This window comes from Hypomesus transpacificus, chromosome 10, assembly GCF_021917145.1.
Source record: "Hypomesus transpacificus isolate Combined female chromosome 10, fHypTra1, whole genome shotgun sequence".
Lineage (NCBI taxonomy): Eukaryota > Metazoa > Chordata > Actinopteri > Osmeriformes > Osmeridae > Hypomesus > Hypomesus transpacificus.
The window spans coordinates 4,117,316-4,139,576 of NC_061069.1; the positions used below are offsets into that span (position 1 = coordinate 4,117,316).

Genomic DNA, 22,261 nt, shown 5'->3' on the forward strand with positions numbered 1-22,261 from the left:
CAAAAATTCTAACTATACAAAATACCTATCCTCAAGTGGGAGCTTCTAAAGTATAATATTATATTTGTAACATATTTTCATTGATCAATTAACTATCTTAGCATTCATAGGTACAGTTATTTTAAGAGTTCAGTACATAAAAGGGACATCTTTTTCAATAAAAGTTGACAATAAATGTTGCAGCAATAATTACAATACACTTATTGAATTAATGTGAATTGTATGTTGGGTTTTACCATTTCCATATTGTATCTTTTAAATTATTGACATGGCTTCCATCCCCCCAAATGTCCACAGCAGCATATTTTGATTATTATACAAAAGAGACTTCACACATTTTGGTTCAGCAAAATACAGACCAGTGATATTTAGCAGAGGATTATTTTTGGGAGACGAATATAAATTATTTATCATAGTGCCTATTTATTTAGATTGTAAAGTTATTATGTACCTGACGTATTCAGTTGTGTGTATGCATGTCTTATCTGGAGGCCACAAAACAAGCTGTTGTAAAAATGTGACTTGAATAGCTTTAGTATTATAATAAAGTTGAAGGCAACATAACTTACTCATTTACTCACTAAATATCCTCTGTTTATATAAGAAACATGCAACCATAAAATACTGTGCAAGGCCCACACAATATGTTTCAGACTCTTTACTGCAGGGATACCCATTGGTTATACATGTGTTGGATAATGTGTACAGACCACAGATCTTAGGCTACCAGATACCATCTAGGACGAGCTTTTGAGTGTGCAAGCATCTGAACTTGGCCTCTAAATCAGCCTTGACCTCGACTGAATACTGTTTACACCTTTAGTATTTGCAGTGATGGCTGAGAAGTAATGTTTACAGGCTGCTGTATGGTCAAAGTCGTTTTAGCCACCACTGCCACAACACTTCAAAAAAGGAAGCAAGCTAAAGAAAAGAAAAGCAAAATTTATTGAGAGATTTCGATAACTAACAAGCAGTAACCAAATAACTATAATTATTAAAGCAATTTATTCAAACAAACTCTGGTGTTGACAGATGCTCGTGTAGAATGCTGTTTCAATCAACGCAGTGCTTGGAGGTATTATTTTGTCATTTTATAGCATATTTGTGAAAGCTGCACCTGTCATTAGAAGTGCAATTTGTCCTTGGTCTTTTATTTTGGAAAATTCTGGGGAAGGACGCCAGAGACTGAAAACGCTGTCGGCGGTTCCCTTCTCATGTTGTTTTGTATCATGCTATGTGGAATTGTATAACTTTTTCTATGGAAATGTTTTCATCGAACACGCATAACGATGCCGAGGGTTCCAGCTAAACTTGAATTTGAAACTCTGGCCGAAGTGAGTTGGAAATTATCCTTGCTATTCTACGCTAATAAGCTAATAAAGTTTGGCTGACAGTGACAGTGACAGCTGAGCTAGTATGTAGAACTAGTAGGTAGCTAGCATGCCTAGTTTTGCTAGCTAGTAGCTAGTACTAGTAGCGAGTCAGTCATCAGACGATAGTTCACAGTTGGATTAAGAAGTGAGAAAAAACATCTATCAAACAACAACATGCATTGTGTTTAAAGCTCAGTTTGGGAATTAGTCTTGATTGCACCTGACCTAGTGCTATGCCACTGTATGCTATTAACCGACATAAACGCAGAACTAGAGTACAGTCAGTACTACTCTCAGAATACCCTAGAAAATTCCCACTAAATCAATCCACATTTCTTTGTTGATTGTGCTACTGATTACTATGAACAACAGATTACTATTGTTACTGTAGTCACAAAAGTGGTTGACTGATTTGCATGCTGTTTTACAGTGTAAATACAATTTTCCTGCGGAAGCACTGAGGGATATCAGGAGTGTCACAGCAACATACGGAGATCTGCGGATGTATGTGGACTTCTACTGTAAGTTCAGTTCAGTCAAAAACCAACACCCGTGTCCAGGTGGATCGAGATGGTGTTAGCACTATATTTGCAGTGCTCTTGAGATTTTAAAAGTTCAGTTGTTTTTCACCAGTTTATAGTTGCTCACAATCTGACATTGACTAGTAATCCTTGGTGTTTTCTGCACTTTCCAAGCCTGCTTGGCTAATCTTCAGAGAGATGCCCTCTCAGGCCATTCCTTCTATTTCTTCACCTCTAATATATTATTCAACCTCATTAGATATTCCTTGGACTGGATATTCAATAATTGATAACTGCCATGTTAACACTGCAGGTTACCCCAACAAGGAGAAGAAGAAGTTGGTTTGTTTGGCTGGCACTATTCCAGTACCATATGATGGTAAAAACACAGAATAACAACACACTATGGAATAGTTAACTGTCTTATACGTTGCAGTATCATAATAGTGTATCTTGTGTTTTGTTTGGCCTTCCAAGGTAATACATACAACATCCCAGTACGCATTTGGCTTCATCAGACACACCCCCAAAACCAACCAAGGTGCCATGTGTGTCCGTCGGGTTCTATGGTGATCAACCTCCGATGCCCTTGTGTGGATGCAAGTGGGCATGTCAGTCTCATTTGTCTTAACAACTGGAAGACTGTAAGTCGATGGTACAGTTTTATTGGAATATTTACAATGTTTAATGGGCTGTTTTGAACTCACCTCGGGAAGGTTTAATGGACAGGGCTTGGAGTAGGCTAAATGAAATGATGTTAAATCAATCTATAGTAGAATAAAACAGAGAGTAAAGGTAACCTCTTAAATTCAACAGTGACTTAAGCAGAGCGTGTGGAGAGGCTTTGCTTTGTAGAAGAGTGCAAAAATGATTCAACTGTGTGTCATGGGTGATACATTTTTTTAAAGCATTAGGCAGAGTTAGGTCAATTTGGATAAATAGAATATATATATATTTTTTAAATTGTTCTGGATGACATGGTTAGCTACTCTCAAAGTAGCCTACATAAACTCTATGTCTATGTGTTCATGGTCATGCTCATGCCATGGTGTTGTGTAGTTGCACTAGGTGTTAGTGTAGTTGCAATGTTACTCTACATAAATATTATTCAGCACCGTTCCTTTTCCATACACTTTAGTTACTACTTCAAAACCATTTAAGCTGTTATCAACAAATAGGATCGTTTTAATCCAGAACTAGGCCTACCTTTAACTGTTCAGAATTTTTTTTTTGTTAGTCCATTGCAAATGTACAATAAAGTCTTAGTATTGTCAAGGCTCAAACAATGTCCTGGAAAAAATCCCACAATGTCCTTTATGAAGCCAGTTCTTGTGTCTTCATGTGCATCTGTGTGTGTTTAAACGAGCAGTCTTGAAGTATTTCTAGAGGGCTACAGTAAATATTTGTATTATGGAAAAGCATGCCACACTAAAGGATAAGATGGTCAGATCTTCTCATGAATATTCCATTGATGTTGGTGCATTGACATTTGCAGGGTCAGTCCAGTCTCGCACAAGTTGTCGCAGAGATGAGATCTGCCTTCCTAAAAGAGACTCCCCTCTTTGCCACACTGAGAGCTGAGACGCTACCTACCCCAGCGCACAGAGCACATGCAGTGTGTCCTGATACTCATGGACAGCATCTTGCTGATGGCAGGTGAATTTGGGCTCTCCGTTTTTCTAGACGGTGAATTTATACGTACAATATACAACAAGCAGCATAACTCTTATTTTGAAAGTAGCAACATTACATTGTAGAACATTGTTATTGAATATGCTGTGGATCGAAGTTGTATTGAATGTTATTGTTGATTCTTTGATTTTGTTTTGCTCTGTGTTCAACACTAGCTGGCTCAACTCAAGTAGCTATTCTACCCTAACAGTTGGACAGTCATTGATGCAGACCCCGAGAGAAAGGGGTGAGTTTTGGTTTTAGAATCCCTCAAAAATGTATTTGTCCACAACAGAATCCACAACTGTCATACAGTTTCACAAGTCTTTTAGTGAGTGCTGTATTTAAGGCCTTTAGAGACTATGGAGACAGTGTTTGCCACTCTGCATTTTTACTCTCTCAGGAATATTTAACATGGGCCACATTTACTTGCACACAAACATTGTAGTTCCTTAAATTGAGCATGCACATTTGGCCACTGTCTGTCTGAGACAGTACACCAACTCCTCTATTATACTCATTATTATTTTCTTCCTGCATAGACATAATTTTGAGTTATGTCATGTTACAAATATGAATATTAATCTTAACTGTTCCTTTTCAGATTATAGAGCTGTCTTTTACTTTTGTTTCCCGTTGGCTCCACTGTTTCTATTTTAGCTCCAGCCAACGGTTTAAAGTCCCGCCAGTCAGAGGTGGTTGGGGAGTCCAGGGTGAGGCGATCCTACACGGAAGAGCTGTTGGAGATCGACTTCAGACCACCTGACCAACCTTTACAGTACTCCTCCTCCAACCCTTTCATCGGTAGTGGCTCAGGTAGGATTCACTCCCAGTTGGTCTGTATTTTGGTATGCAAGCAGATTGGGGTCATCATTCTAACCCTCTCTTAGGTTCATCGGTTTAGGGAGGGAAAAGGGTCTAACAAATGTATGCCGTGTTTAGTAGTGGAATAATGGTGTGTGCACCTGAGCATAATGAATGAAACAATGTTTTCAATTCAAATGGGAACAAGGGAACTATGAATGGTACTAAGGAAACGCAAACAGAACTAACTGTGCTAACTAAACCCGCCAAACCACCTCTAGCAAAAGTACACTGGTTGGCACCCTTTCCTTGCCTAGGGTTCTCAACCAAAGTGAATGTTACATGATGAGGTGTATGCCCATTGGCAGCTTACCTATCCCCTTGCCCCTGTGGGAATAAACCAAAACCAAAAAGCACTATAAGACTAAGACTACATAATACTTTATTTAGCTACTCACCTAGTGAGGTGAAGTGCATTTTTGATGGAATAGGGACTACCTCACAAACCATTGTATTTTGGTATTCTACATTAATGAAGCTGGATTCTATGGGTGACGGAAACGTACCACTACAAATGTATCTCATTGCACTGTATCCAGAACAGTGACCCTCCCCCTGTAAATGACAGTATACTCTATTACGGTACATTCTATAGGTCCAACATTTTCCTGTTCTCTTCACTATAGCTCCAAATGCAACTCCATCCAGCTCGGGGGACATCAGCAACCTATTCAGTAGCCTGCAGTTGGAAAATGTGGTCAACATGTACCAGCTTGAAACCAAAGATAACACTTCTAAAGGTAAAGAGAGAAAAAAAAAAAACAATGTTTTCAAAATGAACAATGGTTTGAAGGTCAAATAATCGAACAATCTGAACTGGGAGATAAAACTCCTGGATAAGCTACACTGCAAACAAGGCAGCTCAGCCTCTGCCCTGCTTGGAAGGCACATCAACCATCAAGTATATCTGAATTGAACATTGCAGGAGCTGCAACACTCTCCCACACTCCCTCTGGAGAGAGCCAGACCACTCCCAAGCCCTCCCCCACCCCCCTGGCCCTGGTGGATGACAGCCACAGGGTCCTGGTGAACAAGCTGCCCGTGGGCGTGGTCCCTCAACACATGAAGAACAAACTGACGCTCTACTTCCAATGCAAGACCAACGGAGGAGGGGAGGTTCTGGATGTGACCTACCCTGCAGCCCAGCCTGACCAGGCCTGCATCACCTTCCACAGCCCCAGAGGTGAACATACAGATGGACCTAGGCTGGGGTTGACGTCCAATCTTGTTAGAAGCTAAAACGAGGCATCTGCATGGATTCGCTTGATCCCTGACAAACTAAAAGCGTGTCTCCAAGCTATGCACATTTCCTAGAATTACTCATGTGCATTTGACTGTGCTTTTACATTCATGTCATTTTAATCTGTTTATAGATGCAGAGCAAGTGTTACAACAGGCAAACAGAATTATCACTCTGAATAACAAACCTGTCCTTATTCAGCTGAGGAGCTTTGACAGTTGTCAGGTGAGGCTGTCAAACTATTTAAGACAAAAACCAGTAACAACTTCTACTGTGTGTAGATACACAGTGAAGCAGTACATGTTATTACACAGGGAGAACTAGGTGCCCTTTTTCTCATCTCCACATATCACTAACCCCTTTCTCCTACACTGTACCTGGTTAAACTTGTGTAGTAAGGTACCATTAAACTGTAATACCATGATGTAAATACTGACTTCTTATAGTTTCTTGTGGCCATTTACAAATCGCAAACTATTCTTTTGAACAGTCCTCAAGCGATCAGAAAACAATTTGAGCTTTTCTTTTGTGTCTTTTCACGTAGACTCCAATCCCAGATGTAATCTCCGGGGACAAGGCAGCCATGTTCAGGAGCCTGTTGTCCCTGGAGGGGCAGAGCTTCAGCCCTGCTGATGTCCAGGAGGCGGTGCAGTTGTGCAGCGACTTTCCCTCGGCTCTCAAGTTCCTCTCCCACGAGTGCCCCATCTGCCAGGAGATGATGTCCTTCTGCAAGGTAGGTCCAGGCTGCGGTCGGACTGGCGTCATGGTGGTGAACAGGCACCTGCTGCTTTTTTACGAGGAAAACTGAAAGGACTAATTGTCCTGCGTCAGTGAGCCTAACAAATATTACAGATGTCATGATGCTTATGGATTTGCTGATGATTATATTACATCTGAGGGAAGGGATATATAAGTATGTGGATAGCTGCCTCAACACTAATTGCGCCCAGAACAATGAGTAAACATTTGTTTAAAGCAAATTTGGACCGTAACCAATCCTATAGAAATAAAAGCGTCCGACCTACAACATTTGACTTCTAGCCTCCTCCATGTAACCTTCCTTTACCCCTCCAGATCGTTACTATGACCCACTGCTCGTGTGCCTTTTGTGAGGCCTGCTTCAAGGCCTACTTCTCAGCAGCCATCAAGGAGAAGAGCATCGCCCACATGGTGTGTCCCCTGTGCAGCCAGCCGGACATCCGCACCCAGGGCCTCACGGAGGGGTTGATGGACTACTTCAGCCTGCTAGACACCAAGGTGACGTCCTCCCACACTCCCAAAAGGCTTTAGCACACTGCCATTTCGTTGGACATATCCCAGCACAAACACAGCACTTCCAGATAACAACAACCATAACCTACACTTTTGACCGTTTCCATTTAGTAGCATCAGCAAATTCTCGCCCACAGTATTTGATCTAATTGCTACTGGTTTTCCCTTTTTAATCATTTGGTATTTATAATATTTATTGAATAATGGATACCTATCTTTTTACAGATCAAACATTATCTGGATCCTCAGACCCATGAGTTGTTCCAGAGGAAGCTGAGAGACAGAGCCTTACAAGAAATGCCCAACTTCCGCTGGTGTGCCCATGTAGGAAAATATCCCTCTTTTCTCTGTTTCTGTAAATCAGTAGTTCTCAGTCTATCTCACTTTCAATGTGTCTTTGAAGTGTAAAAGACATCTAAATGTATTGTATGATGGTCAGTGGCTTGATTTAAATACTTGCAATTTAATGAGTTATCAAACTTCCATATACAACCCTTGTACGCAGTCAGTGGTGGATATGGGCCAAAACACTTGAACATTGTTTCGAGAAAATTATTTTTGACTGATTTGATTGGTCAGAAGATCATGCAAACATTTCTCCAATGCGAATCCAAAAAGAATACATGTGTATTCTGCTATCAAAGAGGACCAAAATGCGGGTTACAGTGGTTACTGAAAACACTTGTGGAAAGTGAGTGTAAATCTGTGTGTTCTTCAGTGCTCGTTCGGCCTTCTACACGAGGCTGACCGATTAAGGATGGACTGTCCCAGCTGTGGGAAAAGCACCTGCTCCCGATGCAAGACTGCTGTAAGGTGGATTACATGCATTCATTTGACATCTAGAAAAAAGCCATCAGCTATTGATCTAACCATGTGGTTTGTGTTCTATTTTTCTCTGGTGCCGTGTGTGTTTACCAGTGGGCTACCCAGCATGAGGGGCTCTCATGTCAGAAGTTCAAAGAGTGGAAACTCCACAATGACCCACAGCACCAGACTACACGACTAGAGATCCTCCTGAACAAGAACAAGATAGGTAAGGACACACACTGTTACTTAGGGGTGTAATGAAATATGGATTTGGACCTTATGCTCAATCCATAGAGCTAGCTATAGTCCACACTGTGAATACAATTATTTTCTGTAAGATACCCAACAAAACAAGTTAAGATGAGAAAGGAAATAGATGTATTTGTCAGTTGTGTAGATATACATATAATAGCCTGGTAATCGATGTGTGAATGCATTCCTTTACGTGGCAAATGGTAGCATGCCACACAAACTACATCCATAACCTTTGTTTCAGAGTGTCCAAAATGCGAGTTTGTGTTCTACCTCTCCAAGGGTGGTTGCCTCCATTTCAAATGCACCCAGTGCCAGCATGAATTCTGTGGCAGCTGCAAAAGGCCCTTCAAATTAGGCTCCGTAAGTGTGCCATGTCCCCTGCTTGAACACGACTGAGTTACGCATTGTTAGTATTAAAATGGCCCGCGATGACTTGGTAAATGCAGTGGTGTCATCTTCTTAGGCTTGTAGGTTCTCTGCTGAGTGTGGTACTAAGGGGTTACACGCCCACCACCCCAGGGACTGCCTGTACCACCTAAGGGACTGGAGTGTGAACAGACTTCACAAGCTACTACAGGTAAGTCTTAATCTGTTTAGGCTACAGATCTTACATCACTCACTCACTCACTCACTCACTCACTCACTCATGCTTTCACTCTAGACTGGCTGGTGTACAATGATGGCCATTCTTATTTGGGTCTTTTACTGTACCAATTATGTTACTTACTGTGCCATAAAACAAATTTCTTATCGTGGACTGTTGATGCTGTCGATTGATGGTCGGTCTGTATGTTGAACTCCAGCATTACAGAGTCCCCCTCTCAAATCTGATCAAAGAAGACTTCGCTAAGACAGGCTTTAGAGGTAAAGCCCAATTCATCTATTTGCATAAATATATCTACATTGGATTTTTACCTAAATGCATTATTTACTTGTTTGGAGAATACATTTGTCCTGTTTGACACAACCAACTCCCTGGCATTTGACTATCTTTCACACAGGTGTGTGTGCTGTTCTGGAGCTACCAGACACAGGCAGTAGGAAGGAGGAACCGTGTGGTCGACCAGCTCTCACTGAGCACAACGGCTACTGCGCGTAAGAGACATAAGAGAGTAACAAGGCCCGAGTCGTGTCTTGTGAGCCTGCAGTGGCATTGTTATTGCTGAATGTGTCTCTGTGGGATGCCAATGGTTGTTTTCTTCTTTCCTTCTTACCATTACCCAGACTCCATTATAAGGAGTACCTGGTTGAACTCATTAACCGAAGTCAGGCCGACCCAGCGGTTCTCTTCGAAGCAGCAGAGATTGTGACAGATTTACAGAGATGGCATGTCCCTGTTCCACAGAGGAAGCCTCAAGAACCTGAGCCACTCTACACACACCGCCTCAGACTGGTGAGGATTCATTCATTATTATGATAACAATTATTGTCTTTTTTTCTTAGTTAAAAATAACTAATTGCATGTTACACTGTAGCCCTACAACTATTAGACTCACATTTCAATCATGTTAAGCTCTAGGCACAGGTGAGGACTCATGTAGAAGCAGACAAAGCAAAAATCCAAAAAGGATGTCACCCTGTGTGGCTTTATGGGTCATTTGAATCCTTTCTAGCTTGCTGCCAGTTAGCAATTCGCATGTTAGGATTCGAATCGCAACGGTGCACTGTGAGCTCGAATGCTATGCAAAATGCACCGGGCTCACTGTGCGTTTAGTTTGCAAGAGTCTCAAGTAACAACCCACTTACCTCTACCACTTTCAGATACTTACCCAGAGTGTTCGTCTGAGGGACCATGGCACTCTTGTGAAGGTGAAAGATCACCTTTGCCCACCTATGGGAAGCATGTGGCCTGCTGCACAGAACAGCTCAGCTAGTGGTTTCTCAGAAGACTCCCAGTTGTTGTTACTACTCAACGACTAAGGATGCCAACCAGAACAATGTTATGCAATGACCTCTGACACGCTAATTTAGGATTAAATTGTTTTGTGTCCTCCTGTTTAAATATATGAAATTATGGTCAGCCTTAAATAAAGGGGAATAATATCCCTTTTACAGAATCTAATTGTATGGGTACGGTACGCCCATCGGTCTAAATGGTTCCACCTATGTTGGACCAATAAACCCGTTGGATTAACCCTATAAGACACTGCTCGGCTGCTGAACACAGAATGGGACTGCACACGGCCTTGTTTACATTTCACAAAACGTCACACGGTGGCCACATGTCCTGAATTGACATGGCTTGTGACATTTTGCAAACAAACAAAAAGCAAAGTAGGGACATTTTAAAAATGGTGGTGATTCTATAGTTTAAGTGGATCTCACTGAAACCCATTTAAAACCCAACTCAAATACATCCTTGTTCTGTGTATGAAGGATATTTGAAGTGCACGTCACTACATAATTGATAAAGTGGATTATGTGGTATGAAATGAATGAGTGTCCTTGCACAAATGCATAGAAGAAAAGGTTGATTAGATTGAAAGATAAAAAGAAAAAGTGAATGGTATGAGTGAATAGAGTAATGATTATGGAGAATAGCTACATTTTTCATTTGTGATGTTTGTGACTATGCAGGATATGTCTAACACCTAAACTGTTTATTTTTATGCAAGTCTATAATATGAAATGAATGAGCTACTTAATGCACTTTCTTGTTTCCTTGTTTAGTAGATTTTTGGTCCCTAAGGCTGTAATGTTTTTTCATAAAGTCAGGACTAATGTAGGCACTGCCCTCAATATGACTTTACCAATAGAATGGTATAGTAAGTGATTCAAATAGGTTCTCAGGATTGAAGTTAGTTAAGTACATGCAATAAGACGTTTTCTTGACAATGCACTGTACATGATCTGCTAGTATGGTACAATAGTCAACACACTATTCAGTACGTTCTAATGTTTTGCAGAAATATTTTCTCTTAAAATGTATCGAATTGTTTTCCATGTAGAGCTAACACAATTACAGTATGTACAAAATGTGTTATTATTTCTGAAATATATTCTATTAAAATATTCACTAACAAGCCTGAAATAATTGTGAATTGGTTAATACTTCATACAATAATGTTTTCATAGTAACAAGTGTTAATATATTTGAATCAATATTCCTGAATCCTGATACTGGGACAATGACAAACATGCCATTTGCTCATCTCTGACTGCACTATGGCTCTTTTTGAGTGAAGAAGGAAAGCAGAAGGAACATGCAATGTTAAGAAATACAAAATGTATATAAGGTCAACCTTCAGTACAAGAATACGTTTAATTGTGAGGTTGCCCACGGTAAATCCTGTTTTCAAACTGGACTTTCCACACACTTCTAGTTCAGCCTGATCTCAGTTACTGTGTAACTCCAAAACAATTCTCCACCAGCAGACAGGTATTTGATGTATCCTGTAATCCTAGGAACATGAGGAGTCTGACATAGCCCAGACTACAGGCCTACATTCAGTACAGACTTGCCTTAAGTTTGCACCAATCATTCTTTTACCTACCAAATGACAAAGATGCTGTTTCAATAATCCAAACGGGTAGTCTATAAAAAGTTTTTTTTCAATGTCACTTAAAACAAAATACATTTAAAAACAGAAATGTGACAAGACTAATTTTAGGACATTAATATGCATAATTTTATACTATACAAAATTAACCAAATTTATTAGATAACTAACTATTTTGGTTCAATAGGTGCATCATCTCGCAAAGGGGTGAATGCATCAATTTCTTTGACAATCCTTTCCGCAATAGTCCTGTTGTTGGCAGCTATTATTCTTCTAGACATGAGGTCCAAAGGCCCACCTAAAACAACAACAATTAACTGCATTAGTGGCCATAAAGTGATAAATGACACCACACAATTTGGAGATCATACATTTGTTGTGTGTTTGAGCGTACAATTTAGTTAATTGCACCTGTATCAACTGAGTAAATAGTAGACTATCTTATGGTAATTACCATGGTAATTATCTTAATGGTGTTACCGTCGAATAACAGTTATAGATTTGGTTCTCACTGCACGTGCGTCAAATTACCAAGTAGATTTGGTGCTCACTAAAAGTACATCATACCCTTCTGCACTGATCTAAACAACAACAGCACCATCCCATAAGTCCCTCTTTGCATGCCAAACTGCCTAAAACTGTCTGCATCATGAAAACAGCTAACCAGGTAGGACAAGGACATATGACGACAAAGTACAAAATGTTACTCTACCTTCTACATCCATGAGGACTCCTCCAGCCTCCGTGACTATGACAGCCCCGGCAGCAATGTCCCAGCAGTGGATCCCTATCTCATAGTAGGCTTCCACACAGCCAGACGCCACCAGGCACATGTTAGTGGCAGCCGTACCCACTCCTCGCATCCTAGTGGTGAAGATGATAAAGAGACACAGGGTCATAACAGAGAGACAGAATACAGCATGCTGGGACATGCCAACCTTCTGGTAGAGGATCAGCATGTAAAACCTTACATAGACCATTGTTTATGGTTCTTCAGCTAATACGAGAACACATTTTAGTTCAGGTTTACCTAGTTTATTTATCGTTCAGGTAATATAGTGTTTTATAACAATGAGAGCACGTCATCTGCGACACTACACATTTTTGTGTGGTGTATTAAAACGATCAGAATGGTTGTCCAAAAGAGGCTACCTTGTAAAGTCAATGGGCAGAACCCCATTTTTTACCACAAGTGATTTGAAATGCCTCCCAACTCGCTACTGCCTCGATGTTCTAATGACATTGGCCGGGTTTCCCAGTTTCGTTAAGAAGCTCTTAACGCTAAGATCTTCTTAAGAACGTTCTAAGAGCGTTCTAGAGCGCCTTTAGAACGTTCTTAAGACGCTCTTAGCGTTAAGAGCTTCTTAACGAATCTGGGACACCCGGCCATTAACACTTCATCTCTGTGGGCTTACCCATGGATCGGTAGACACAGGATCTTTCTCATGCTTGAGAAGATCTTATCTACAACCTCCGCATCTCTGTTTGATCCAAACTCCGTGGCGATAATGGATTGGCTGATCTCTGCAATCCAAAATGAACAGACATACTCTGTTTGACTCTATTGTACCGAACCTTGACTTTTGACAAGTGTAGTCAGTCGAGAGATACATTTGATCGTCAAGTACATGGGAGGGATAGAAGGTTACCCTTCTGGTCTGACACTTGAAGCGTCCGTCCATTACAGAAGGCTCCCTTTCCCTTTCTTGCTGTGTACATCTTATCTTCTATGCAGCTGTAGACTACACCAAACTCCATCTGTTAAATAAAGCAATTTTAGCATTGTTATGCACATTAAGAGTATCAGTACTTTCAGAAAGTATTCTGACTTCATCAGTTTTTCAATTGTAAGAATGTAGTATTGCATCAGATTTAGAAGAGGACAGCAAAAAAATCATAATATACCTTTCTGTTGACTGCAAAGCCAATAGAAATAGCGACAAATGGATATCTATCAGGATGAAGGAAAATAATGGTAATAAATAATAAACCATAAATAATGATATAATTCATATTTAGTCAACCAAGAGACACATTTCTTACCCATGGACAAAGTTAGTGGTCCCATCCACGGGGTCGACTATCCAGGTTGGGTCGTCAGTCAGGACACAAGGCTCACCAGCAGCCACAGATTCTTCACCTATGAAACTTGAAAAGCAAAGAGAACAGGTGTTAGGAGGAAACCCTCAGGTACTGTCTGATACAGTGCATTTTCATTTCCAAGTATTCAGACCCTTTCCCTTTTTACACATTTACATGACCTTACTGTAAAATGTAGTTAATGCATCAATATAGTAGAGTAAGACTGTAACAACATTGGGGGAAAGGGGTCTGCATACTTTCAGAGTGCACTTTTACTACTTGCATAGTCCATTCGATGTTTGGCTTCCTGTTTAGCAGGGCTTTGCACAATGTTTTGACCTTAATAAAAAAATCTAAAGCATTTTACTACCATATGAATTGCTTACTAGACACACCTTAATGGGAGGGTATCAAATACACATAATGTAAAGAGGATATTCTTTACAGTGACTATACCTGTGCTTGGGAAACTTCTCTTTCACAGATTCAATGATGAGCTTCTCCACCTTCTGGTCTGTCTTTGTCACTAAATCCACAGAGGAGCTCTTGCAAGTAATGGTCATTTCATTCTGTACTGCATCCCTCACCATCTAGACATTGGAAGATTGTAAAAATACTCACCAGTGTGATAAAGATACTTGTCTAACGGGGCCAATGTAAAACAACAATTGCCAGACAATGCAAACAAAATAGAAAGTATGGATAGAACCAATCAGACAAGTTCATACATGCACGCACACACAGACACACTCACAGATCCTGCTTTCCTGGCCAAAGCCACGGCATGGTCCATGGCATCCTGCCAGGGGTCAGGCATGGTGCTGTGATGTTAGGAAAATGCCCTTAAAAGGATGCTGAAAGGTTATTACATAAAGGTTATTCTGGAAAACAAACACTGGATACATATGTACTGTATATTACATCTCAATCACAACTCAAACCTTAAAAATTTAATGGTGTGAACAATTAACAATTATCACTATTCTGTCTAAAACTATTACTATCAGAGATAGTAGGCCTACCACATCGGCCCACTTTCAAGGTATTTATGGGAAGCTCTTCAGTCCGTTCAAGTCAGTATCCAATATTTTTACACTCATATGTTAACTCACATTAGATTTGATGGCAAACATTTCATTTAGGCAAACACAGTGCCTAACCTAAACACAAACGAGTGCGAGCTTCCCTAATTGACCTAATTCGACTTGGAAAGTGTTTACTTTTCGTATATTTAACCGCTAGCTATGTCTAAAAGGGGAGGTTCAGCAAAGTGAAAATAGAGTAAAATAGACATTATGATTATCAAGTTTTGTTCTAAATTGGATACCCCTTGGGGACTGAAGTCTTACCTGTGTAAAAGAATACAGTTGAGCCGCTTCCGTAATCCGTATGTTTTGCTTTCTTCTTCGTCGATCGAATGAATTATCCGAGATAAACACAGGATACAGTATGCTGCTGCACACGCCACTGTGGCCAATTACGGACACTGGACCTGTGCTAAAACCATTGACGTGATTGAACTGTCCATGAAGATTAAAAAAATATAACTTGATGTTTGAATTTCAAAGTGAAAACACTAGGCAGATGACTGATGGCTTACATATTGCAAAATTAAACGTATGTATGTCGTCACACTTGGCATCTAGTAGTGTAATGATCTGATGCTGGTTTGCTACCTCAGATACATGTTTTTTTCAAGTATTTTGTACTACGAATCAAGAGTTGAGTAAGGCTGATGATTTTAATTTTTTTTTATTTTAAAACTAAGATTTCGGTAAAATAGCTACACATGGAACTGTCTCTTCCTAAATTAAATATATTCTCAAGAGCACAATATAATTTTTAGATGCGCATGTTACATTGAGTCCATCTTGGAAAAACAAGAAGCTATATAAATTTTACAGTGATCAATGGCATCAATGAGATCCTAGAAACTTGAAGCTCTTTCAAAATTAAGCACATTGCAACTAGTCTATGATAGATAGAAGAGTGTGTATTATCATAACCATGTTTATGTTTATTTTGCCTGTAATTTGCTTTTTCCATAAAGTTGACCTTTATTCAATCAAAATACTGATGTAAAAACCCTATTATGGACTCTGAGTAATACACTAAAATGTGTATTACTCAACACATCTGTACAAACCAACCATCACACAAGTCATGGAACATTTGACATTCTTGTTAAGGCCATGCAGTGAGACAGGTGTGTCTGTGGTTTCCCTCATTTCTTTCTCCATCATTTGCCTTTCTTTGTTTTGGAAACCTTCTCTTTCCGCTTCTTTATGTGTTTCGGTACTTTGTTTTTTCTTTTTTCTCTCTGGGCTTCTTTGGTTGTTTTCTTCCTTTCCTACACGAAAACAAAATTGGTATGGATTGGTATTGGATTCAAATATTCACCCAGTGAGATATTGCCAGTTTCTTCCAACACGTGTGTTGAGCAGAAGTACCTTCTTATCCATCTGTGAGTCATCTTCTGGCTTCACTTTATCATCATGATCTTCCTCGCTCTCCTCGTCCTCACTCTCGTCCTCACTCTCGTCCTCTGAGTTCTCCAGCACATCACAGTGCTCCAGAAGAGCAGGTACCTACAGTACAGTGACATATCCACAAGAAATGACTATGATTTGCCACTGAATAATCAGTGCCCAGGTTACATGTTTTGTGAACAGTTTCTACTTCTGAAAATAGAATAAATACAACTACAATTATATGGATATACTAAGTCTTAAAGAACTTTATAACGATTCAACACCTCTGATCAGTGTTTTTGATCTTTTTGCCAATGTGACAGGTCCCAGGAAATATAGCTCAGTGGTCAGTGTATTTGATTGCAAATAAAGATGTCACAGTTGAAAACAGTTCAACCTTTTCTGTACATCCATTTAGATAAAAGCATATCCTAAATGAAGACAATTAATACAAGAAAATTACATTTTAAATATACATCTAGCGTGGGTCTTTTACAAGTTAACATGAGTCAAACTTACCGTTTGAACTCCAGAAAGGTCCTTCTTTAGGCCTGTCACTGTTTGGTAGAGAATCTGGACCACAAAGTAAACAAATACATTAATAAACTAGCCATACACTTGCATTTGCTTCTATGTGAGCAGAGGTTTACAGGTGTGAGGTTTAGGTGTATCTGCATACAGTATATAGCAGGGTAGGAAAACACATTGTTCAATTAAATCAATAGACGTTTTTCAGTCATTGACACTTTTGCCAATATTGCATACTAGACTTTTAAGCAGTTTACATTGTCATTTTGCCTGTTGAGTGAGGACTCATCTTCTGTCATGTTCATCATGGTGTCGACATCACGTTCGTAGTGGCTCACTTCTGTAAGTGTACGCGGAATGTAGGCATTCTTAAACACCTGCAATGTATTCAAAAACACTCATTGAGAAAAACTGAATATGAAACAGAATATATAAAAGTAAAAACAAGTCAAAATAAGCTAGTTCAAGAAGTGTTTAAATGCAATTGGCTTGTTCAATAGGTCACATAGTGTAGATGTTGCAGTATGATCATATGAAGATATGTTCAAATGCAACTGCATTAGAAGGGAATATTGTTTCCTATACACACCTCTTCATTCACGCTTTCCTGATTGGATCGTTCCTCTACCGTCCTCTTAGAAGCAATGTCCATTGCCTTCAACAAAAAATAAAAAAGTTATCAAAGTGATTACATAATCAAAACATACCTTCATGCCTATTGGGTTATGATCTTGGGGGGACGTAACATACATGGCAATATTCAAACTCAATAAATCCTCATAATAACATATATCAAGCTCAATTCCAATAATCTAGATTGACTCCAACCCTGACATGTATTTGTTTTAAAACATCACCTAAAACATCCTTATCAACGCACCTTTTCTAAGTACAGGTGGATGTTGCTGCTTGTGATTGAAGGGTCAGTGACAAATTCAAAAAGCTCTCGTAAGGTCATCACAGCTACCCCATGCTTCAGGAAGAAGTCTAGAGAAAAAGGGACAAATTGAACAACCTTGAGATGAGAATTCACATACATTAACAACATGACTTATGCTGAATGTGAACATACTGAGCTGTCAGTAGTGGTCCCAAACAGACATGTTAGTGGGTTCCAAACCCACCGTTAACATTGGTGCAGTCTTTACGCAAGAACTCCAGAGCGTGGGGATGGTCATGCTCAACTGACTGTGACACATCAATGATGTACGCATCCCCGTTGTGGTACCTTAAGAATATAAATGTAAGAATATCATATTTAAGTTATATTAATTTCTGAGAATTCATACATTCCATAAATTCAATAAAAAGGTTCTCATTAACATGGTTTAATAAAAATAAAGATACTTATTAAATATTATCATTACATAATTATCATTTTGTAAGCCTTTATTCAATATAAAATGAGAAATATTTAAAACTTTAGATTAAGAAGAAACATACAGCATGTTGAACTCACTGAGGTCCGCATGGACCAGCCGAGCATCCTGGTACATCCTTCGCATGTTCTCGATCACTTGAAGGTAGAGCTCTCTAGCCTTGGACTCAGAAAGAGCTGCGTTTTTTAACAGAGGAGCAGGCCTGAGAATTAAAAAGTACAAAACTGATGAATCACTGAAAAAATGCAGTCAAGATTTACTTTTGAAGTGTATGAAATGTCATTAAAGTAAATAGTTTGCCATTAAATAGTCACAACTGCATGACTGAAAGCCTAAGCTGTAACAATAACAAAGGGTTTTGTCCATCTGAGTGGTTCTTACATGTCATCTCTTCCAATGAAACTCATGAGAAGAACATGGCTTCGCAGCATAATTGGCTCAGGACTTGGGATCTCTGCAGTCTGCAACCTTAAATCAAAAGACAGCTGTTAAAAAGACTGCCCAATGACATTGAAGAGACACCCCATTTTTTCTTGTGCAGGACAATGTTTAATGCCAACAATGACAGTTACAATGATCTATGTCTTTGTTGTTTTGGACCTATGAATAATCCAGTAAGTGCCCCTGCGTCAGTGTAAAGCAGCATACCTGATAAGATTTCTCATCTCCTTCTCTGCCCAAGTTCGCACCATCTTTCTAGGGTTTCCTTTACAGTAACCATGCCGGAATCTGAAAAACGTATTACTTTTAGTTTCACCTACTGCCAATTCTTGAAAGTAGATTAAGGAATTAAAGAGAGTGGGTCAAAATGACACATCCTTAACCCCCTTATTAGGACAAGGTTATTGCATTGTTTGCATGTAAACCAAAGTTGGGGGTAGCTTCAAAGTCGTTCATAGCTAAAAACTGAAATTTTTCGTACCTGAATTCTCCACTGACATACTTGTCACGGTCTTTGAACAGCAAGATGGAGGTCTTGTATATCTTGATGGCCCTGTTCTCACCATTTGCAGTGGTTGCATGGTAAACATTTGCCTGATTATAGAGAGAATGTATGAAGCACAGTCCCATTAATGACCCATTCATTTGTAGAACAACTGTCACTATCCAGTCTATGAACAGTCCTAAAACTGGTTAACAGTGTAGCATACTTGCCTCTTTTCCTGTGCTAATACATCCGTTTATCTCAGAAATGATCCCCCTACTCAGCATTTTGAACAGAATCATACGAGTCCGTGGATCCAAGACCTTAAAAAACCAAAACAAGTAAATTACAAATAATGCACTACCAAATGTATATTGCCTATACAGTATGTCATTTGTCAACAGATGCATGTGAACCTAAACAGATCACAGTTGAGGCCATGTATATGATTTATACTCATTTATATTGGTCAAACACAATCTTCATTATACCACCCACAAAATACATTGAATTGGTAGCTTTTTAGAGTTGTAACTGGATAAAGCTGCGATTTAGTTAAATGTCAGAATATGTGAAACTGTAGGTAAGTCATACCTGCTCCACTGTAGCCCGATCTGACTTGTCTTTTACTCGATACCTAATAAGTAGGAAGAATTATAAAACATTTTAGGTAGCAATTTTCTTTTTTGCATTTTTGTGATGTCATGAATAGTGGTACATACGTGCCAGCGTCCCGTTGTTTCTGCATCATAGTCACTTTGTTGGTCACAGAATCTGCATATTTGAGCTTATCTAAAATGAAACACATAAATCAGTTGGTGCTCTGCGTTTCCTTTTACACAATATTTTACAACAAAGCAGGCAGCCTACAGTCCTCCTTGGCAAGGTTGCACTGCTGTGCTTTCACATTACTAACATCAATGAGCATTGGGGAAAACATTTCAAACATACCTAGGTTTATCCTGTGTTCAAACTTTCTCAAGGCCTTGTCAGTGGGGGTTGAAAGTTGCTGTGATTTGCTTGTGGAGTTTTGTTTATTTGCCTGCAAACATATTTAAATATGATTTAAATATCAAAATAATGTAGTACTTCAAATAACCCCTGTTTGGTTGAGAGGTCTGAATAACAAAATGTATTCAAATTCTAATCAATTTAAGAATGTGGTAATGTTTAACAGATTATAATTTAAAAGAGATGTTGGTCAATTAAGTGATCTTTGATGCACCGTGGTCTACCTGGTGATTCATTCCTGTTCTGTTGGCAGTGTAGCGTTTTGTCAAGTCCATCCCTGACTCATCCCAGTCCCATTCTTCATCATCATCATCATCATCTTCCTCCTCCTCCTCCTCCTCCTCCTCCTCCTCCTCTTCAGCCATGGAATGTATTGACGTTTCCAGATGATTTTGTTCCACCTGGCACTTCAATGTAGGCATCCCCGCCATTGGTTGTATTTTGGCAGAACTGGAAAAATATAGCCAACCCCATAATTATGTAATAGTTGAGTAGCTAGCCCAACTGACAACACATTTATCAAGGCCAATTGTACAAAACTTTCAGCAAAACTTGCTGAAATCAAAATAATACTCTACGAAAGACCCCAACACTGTCTTGATCTCTAGCTAACGTAGTCTTACTGTACTGACTGGAATGTCTGGGGATCGTACATTGATTTTTAAAGATAACCTAAGCATAACTATAATGTGCACTGCTATTTCTGCAACGCAGTGCTATATCTACTAACATTAATATTAGCAACATACATTAGAGTATTAAACATGTCAGACATACACGTTTTCAAGTAAGACATTCACACTATTTCTACAATTGTACAGTATAGCTAAAGTGAGGCTTACAAATTTTAGATGTATTACCCTTCTGTTTCGTCTGCATCATCAAATTGACCCGGTACAATTTGGGTCATAGACATAGTTTTAAACTTGTGGTAAAATGTCAAACAAGCTTTAAAGTCACCAAAAAAGATTATGAGGGTGGCTGCCTGGCCGATACTAGCGTGCCGTGAACATTTCCGCACACGTGAGTTGTTGACTACGGATACTGGGAGGTTCAAAAGGGTCAAAAACATAAAACGACTCAAAAGGATAGGACTGGTGTTGAAAACGCGGTGAGCTTTCGTCAATTATGAGCTTGTGTATTTATTTAATTTCACTAAATGTATGTCGTGTTGGTTGTACTGGTTAGTGCCATTTGATATTGAAATAGCTTTTTTTCTCACTCCAAGGCAGTAGGTGGCAGTAGGTGGCAGAAATCCTCCATATACGTGAGGAAAGAAGAAAGTTTGTTATCAACATGGCGTCAACGAGCAAAACTCAAGTGATATCTTTGTACAGAATGCTTATGAAAGAAAGCAAGAAATTCCCGTCCTATAACTACAGGTAGAGATGTAAAGTCGTATGATAATGTATCCGTAGCCTGATATGATTTTTATTGAAGTGTTGCAGCACATATTTTGACTAGCGTTACGTCATGTCAAAACCTCACAGGCCCCATCACAGTATTTTCATAATTTAATTGCTCTACCTTTGCCCAGATAATAATTTGGAACTTCATTAAGTGTATTTTCCATGGATGGTAGACTAGTGGTTATTGTTAACCAAGCGTCTTCCAAAATACAGATGTAGTAATTATTATTCTACTATTTTTCAGAACGTATGCACTACGCAGGGTCAAGGATGGCTTCAGGGAGAATGTACATGTTGAAAACCCTAAAACGCTGGACCTTCTTCTGAACCAGGCCAGAGAGAGCCTGGCCATCATCAAGAGACAGGTAAAGACTGCTCCATGAACTCGGAACCTATTCATCACAGTGTATGATATTCATTTGACTGCAATAATAATTTACCTAAAAAATGTGTGTTTGTCCACCCGACTCTTTGAGAATTTCAATAGCTGAGTGGAAAAAAAGTGAAAACAGAAAAACATGGGGATACTTGGAACTTCTGTCCCCATTGGCTAAATATGTGCTCTTAATGTGCTCTGTGTTAAAAGTAGAGTTTATAGAAACAACATTTAATGAACCATCTCTTACTGACAAACAATGTCTCTCTCTACAGGTGTCCATTGGTCAGCTGTACACTACTCAGATGACCATTGTGGAGAGAGTAGGGGCTTGAGGTCTTCAGAAGTGATGGTAGATGTAGTGTGGAATGTCTTCCTGCTGAGGAGAAGGCACTAAAAGGAGACTGGGGCTGAGTCAGCTCTGTGGCTTCTTTAGGCTTCAGTCTCAAATGTTCTCTGTAATGTAACGTCCTGTAATTTATTGTTATATAAATCATTGTAATTAAACTTGTATGGATTCATAATTCACACTACAATATGTACTTTTCTTGACTGGATCAATAAGCAACATTTTATT

General features: G+C 39.4%; 4 protein-coding genes across 6 annotated transcripts; 2 read left to right on the forward strand and 2 right to left on the reverse strand.

The window, feature by feature from the left end:
- Window positions 1-1,157: 1,157 nt before the first annotated feature.
- On the forward strand, window positions 1,158-11,152 carry si:dkey-181m9.8 (E3 ubiquitin-protein ligase lubel). Its single transcript, XM_047028107.1, has 21 exons — window positions 1,158-1,334; window positions 1,804-1,894; window positions 2,208-2,273; window positions 2,372-2,538; window positions 3,390-3,550; window positions 3,742-3,812; window positions 4,226-4,381; window positions 5,056-5,169; window positions 5,355-5,612; window positions 5,803-5,894; window positions 6,214-6,402; window positions 6,744-6,926; window positions 7,167-7,265; window positions 7,660-7,749; window positions 7,860-7,974; window positions 8,245-8,363; window positions 8,467-8,580; window positions 8,807-8,867; window positions 9,005-9,098; window positions 9,228-9,396; window positions 9,765-11,152. The coding sequence occupies exons 1-21, from the start codon at window positions 1,290-1,292 to the stop codon at window positions 9,921-9,923; spliced, it is 2,613 nt and encodes an 870-aa protein (XP_046884063.1). The 5' UTR covers window positions 1,158-1,289; the 3' UTR covers window positions 9,924-11,152.
- Window positions 11,153-11,536: 384 nt separating this feature from the next.
- impa1 (inositol monophosphatase 1) lies at window positions 11,537-15,049 on the reverse strand. 2 transcript variants are annotated; one of them, XM_047028108.1, is made up of 9 exons: window positions 14,935-15,049; window positions 14,340-14,439; window positions 14,042-14,175; window positions 13,547-13,651; window positions 13,409-13,454; window positions 13,153-13,261; window positions 12,919-13,027; window positions 12,216-12,367; window positions 11,537-11,801 (listed from the first exon to the last, which is right to left on the reverse strand). In XM_047028108.1, the coding sequence occupies exons 2-9, from the start codon at window positions 14,400-14,402 to the stop codon at window positions 11,674-11,676; spliced, it is 846 nt and encodes a 281-aa protein (XP_046884064.1). In that variant the 5' UTR covers window positions 14,403-14,439; window positions 14,935-15,049; the 3' UTR covers window positions 11,537-11,673. The 2 variants fall into 2 exon arrangements, with proteins under 2 accessions (XP_046884064.1, XP_046884065.1); XM_047028109.1 differs by having other exon boundaries at window positions 14,340-14,427; window positions 14,935-15,035.
- Window positions 15,050-15,327: 278 nt separating this feature from the next.
- On the reverse strand, window positions 15,328-20,917 carry riok1 (RIO kinase 1 (yeast)). 2 transcript variants are annotated; one of them, XM_047027750.1, is made up of 17 exons: window positions 20,760-20,917; window positions 20,124-20,349; window positions 19,840-19,930; window positions 19,611-19,680; window positions 19,483-19,525; window positions 19,119-19,211; window positions 18,886-18,998; window positions 18,612-18,692; window positions 18,345-18,431; window positions 18,028-18,165; window positions 17,709-17,812; window positions 17,465-17,571; window positions 17,174-17,239; window positions 16,842-16,961; window positions 16,576-16,629; window positions 16,036-16,173; window positions 15,328-15,935 (listed from the first exon to the last, which is right to left on the reverse strand). In XM_047027750.1, the coding sequence occupies exons 1-17, from the start codon at window positions 20,813-20,815 to the stop codon at window positions 15,825-15,827; spliced, it is 1,698 nt and encodes a 565-aa protein (XP_046883706.1). In that variant the 5' UTR covers window positions 20,816-20,917; the 3' UTR covers window positions 15,328-15,824. The 2 variants fall into 2 exon arrangements, with proteins under 2 accessions (XP_046883706.1, XP_046883705.1); XM_047027749.1 differs by having other exon boundaries at window positions 20,742-20,830.
- A 234-nt stretch (window positions 20,918-21,151) lies between these two features.
- On the forward strand, window positions 21,152-22,191 carry lyrm4 (LYR motif containing 4). Its single transcript, XM_047027753.1, has 3 exons — window positions 21,152-21,281; window positions 21,553-21,673; window positions 21,960-22,191. The coding sequence occupies exons 1-3, from the start codon at window positions 21,196-21,198 to the stop codon at window positions 22,017-22,019; spliced, it is 267 nt and encodes an 88-aa protein (XP_046883709.1). The 5' UTR covers window positions 21,152-21,195; the 3' UTR covers window positions 22,020-22,191.
- The last annotated feature ends 70 nt before the right edge of the window (window positions 22,192-22,261 follow it).